The sequence below is a fragment of the Etheostoma cragini genome, chromosome 14 (genome assembly GCF_013103735.1).
Source record: "Etheostoma cragini isolate CJK2018 chromosome 14, CSU_Ecrag_1.0, whole genome shotgun sequence".
Taxonomy (NCBI): domain Eukaryota; kingdom Metazoa; phylum Chordata; class Actinopteri; order Perciformes; family Percidae; genus Etheostoma; species Etheostoma cragini.
Window position 1 is genome coordinate 13,239,912 of NC_048420.1, and position 3,143 is coordinate 13,243,054.

A 3,143-nucleotide genomic window follows, 5' to 3' on the forward strand; every position below is an offset into this window, starting at 1 on the left:
CCCGCCGGCTCACTGCGCATGCGTCGCCTGTCCGCCGGAAATTTTCATTTTGAATTTATATAGCCTACACAGAGCTTCCGCCATCAGGTGTGTAATCCAAAATCCAATCCAAACAATATTGCAATAACACAACAATAAGTGTTGTTAAGGCTAAAGGGTCTATTATAATTGTGTATTTTAGTGGCTGAATAGATGGCAAGTAACTAAGTAGCCTCAAAATAATTTGCAAAAACAGATTTCTTAAAACGAATAAACGAGCACCAGTTTTAATAAATTTTGCCTATAAGTGGACAATACAAAAAAACATTATTTATTAAACTTTTGAGATATCACATCACAACAACACTAGTTTGATTAATATGCCGTTAAGCCTAGTTCCTGTAGTGCAAAAAAAAATCTTTACTTGAGTAATTAAGTATAAATATCTCCTGCTGAGTTGCAAGGCTTAGCTAATATGTGTTCTGATTAATATAGATTTGCATACTACTGTATTGGATATAACTGTCATTACCTATTTATAGTATCATGTTACATTATCAGACAGAGCTGACAGGCAATGTATTTTTTATCCATGGGGAAAAAATAAAGGTCTATTTTTGGCATTTTCTTAATCTAACTTACACTTTTTCTGTATGGATTTTGGATAAACCTACAAAGATTACATGATTATCATCTTCGTGCTATTTAAACAAAACACCTGTTGTTGTAAGCCCAGGAGTGATAGCAAATCAATTAAATATCAACTCATGTGATGCTGTGAAGAAGTGTATGTCTAAAAAATATCGAAGGCATATCCAAACAGATGCATGAATTCATGGTAAATATCACGAGGCGATATATTGGTCTATTGATAACAGGCTAATTAATCATGATGTAGGCTTTGCCTGTAGCTAACGAGAAATGACTCCCGAGTTTCACAACTTAAGAAGCTGACAATAATTTTAATTTAAAGAAGAAAAAAAGTGGTAGATCCTATGTTTAAATGTTGCTTTCAATCACAAAAGTTGGCCTGTACACATTTTAACATTATCATCTCAGTAAATCATCAACGACTCTTGACAAGCAAGCTATCACAAGCAGAAAGGGAAAGGTCAGAATCACAAAGTTGTTTTTTTAGAGACCTCAGCTGGTCAACAGCGCCACCTCCTGTCCATAACATGTTCCTAACGACACATCCAGTATCACCTCACCTCCTGAATGAACTTCTTAGTTATAGTCATAGACCGTTAAAATAAGAAGTCTACCAAATAAGCAACAAGTTTTATTTCAGACAGCTTGCTTTTGATAATGTTTGAGTAGAGACATTTTGCCATCAATGCTGAGTCAATTAAACATGCAGATCAGTGCAAGCCACACAAATGACTCATCATTACAATACTCATGTACATGGTAACTAATGAAGTGTAACATTGTATAACATAAAATAAAAATGTGAGAGAACACACATTACTGAACAAAACAAACTCTCAAAACAAAAACAGGAGCAGTTCAGATCAAGATGAGTTGTAGGCACATGCGGGTGTTTTTTTGTTTGTTTTATCTTGCAAAAGGCTGGAAAAGACAGTGTTCAGCCTTCAAGTGTCAAACCAGATCTCAGTTTCTAAACAGCACTTCAGGGTCTTTTAAATGAAAATCATTTACAGCATTGACTGAGGTTAAACAGCATCATCATTGCACAAAGAACTGAAGCAAATTCTTAAGGAAGGCCCCACACAGAAAACATTTGATGTGCAGACTGTGATTATCATGTGCATATGGGAAGGTATTTTTGTTTAAAATTGGCTTAGCACAGTGGCTCAGTCCCCGTCCGGCACCATAAGCATGGGAGAAAAGCACGGCGGAGAGCGTGAGCACTGTTTGTGATCTGCTCTCTGCTTCACTTCACACATGCATTTGCAATGGCACAATAAAGATGCAGCATCCCGAGATCTTTGGATGGTGACATCATGCAGGTGCTTATGTTGTAAATCACTGAGATCGACCAAAGTCCCTGGCAAACATCCCCCACACACTTCTTTAATTCGCCATCCCATCTTCTGGTGAACTTTGACACAGCTCCGACTCTCTTCTTCTTCTTCTTCTTCTTCACAGAGTCTTGGATTTTCTTCATCTTTCATCACAGACGTTCCCGGATTCAACGTCTCCACTACTGTTGATGTTGACGAGCTGCCCATCCTTAGACAACGCACCGGCTTCCTTTGATGCCCTCCTTTTGGAGTCACGAGTGGTTTGCTGTGAAAAGATGTGAGAGTTTTTGAATGTCATTTAAATGTCAGCACGCTGGATAGAGTGCGAGTGGGCAACGATAGCCAAGTGAGACCTGAGTCACTGAAGGTCTGCCCATAAGTGGAAGGTTAAATAAATAAAACACAACGGCCTATGTTTTTGAGTCACTGAAAATGTCATTTAGTAAGTCGGAGGAATATGTTTTTTAGCTCTTTTTTTAAAATGTTAAACGAGTTTTGTACAGAACAAAAAACTTTTGCAACTCAGTCCCCAATAACTATGATTAATTTAAAACATGCAGAATAAAAGTGTGTATATAGTGTTATCTTTCTGTTTCTTTCTAGCCTATCTGCTATTCATGAGTTTAAAGCCCATACATTTGCAGAAAGCCACGTCTGCACTCAACATCTTTTGTGCATTAGCTCTCACGATAAAAGATTAGACAAACAGATGGTTGAAAGAAAATGTTATAATCCATATTCCATAGAATCCAGAATATTTTTTGACAATTTATCTTTTCGAGTGTTTAGTGTTTGTACCTACAGCTACAGAAATATGGCCAACAGAAACTCAAACATTGAAATTTAAGATATTTAGGAAATAGGAAATAAATGCACATAAAACCTCCATAGGTCTGCAACTAAATCTTGTTTTCACAACTTCCCCAGAGAGACATCTTTGAATTGCTTCTTTGGCCAGTAGTGTTTAAAACCCAAATATCAGTTCTTTCAGCTCTACACCTCAGTATTTTGAGTAGCTTATTACTATCCATAGTATTTATTCAAGCATTCTTTGCACTACTTACCTTACATACCCCAACCCTACATCAGTAACGCCTGTACACTCACCGGCCACTTTATTAGGTACACCTGTCCAACTGCTCGTTAACACCTAATTTCTAAGCAGCCAATCACATG

The 3,143-nt window shown here is 37.2% G+C and overlaps 1 protein-coding gene across 2 annotated transcripts in view; it reads right to left on the reverse strand.

The window, feature by feature from the left end:
• Window positions 1-1,115: 1,115 nt before the first annotated feature.
• si:ch211-215i13.3 (brain and acute leukemia cytoplasmic protein) overlaps window positions 1,116-3,143 on the reverse strand; it is a 3,452-nt gene continuing 1,424 nt past the window's right edge. The window contains exon 3 of one of the 2 annotated variants that reach the window (XM_034891613.1): window positions 1,116-2,232. In XM_034891613.1, coding sequence (XP_034747504.1) covers window positions 1,797-2,232 — 436 coding nt within the window. In that variant the 3' untranslated portion in view covers window positions 1,116-1,796. The remainder of the gene's footprint in view (window positions 2,233-3,143) is intronic. The other variant, XM_034891614.1, reaches the window with a different exon arrangement.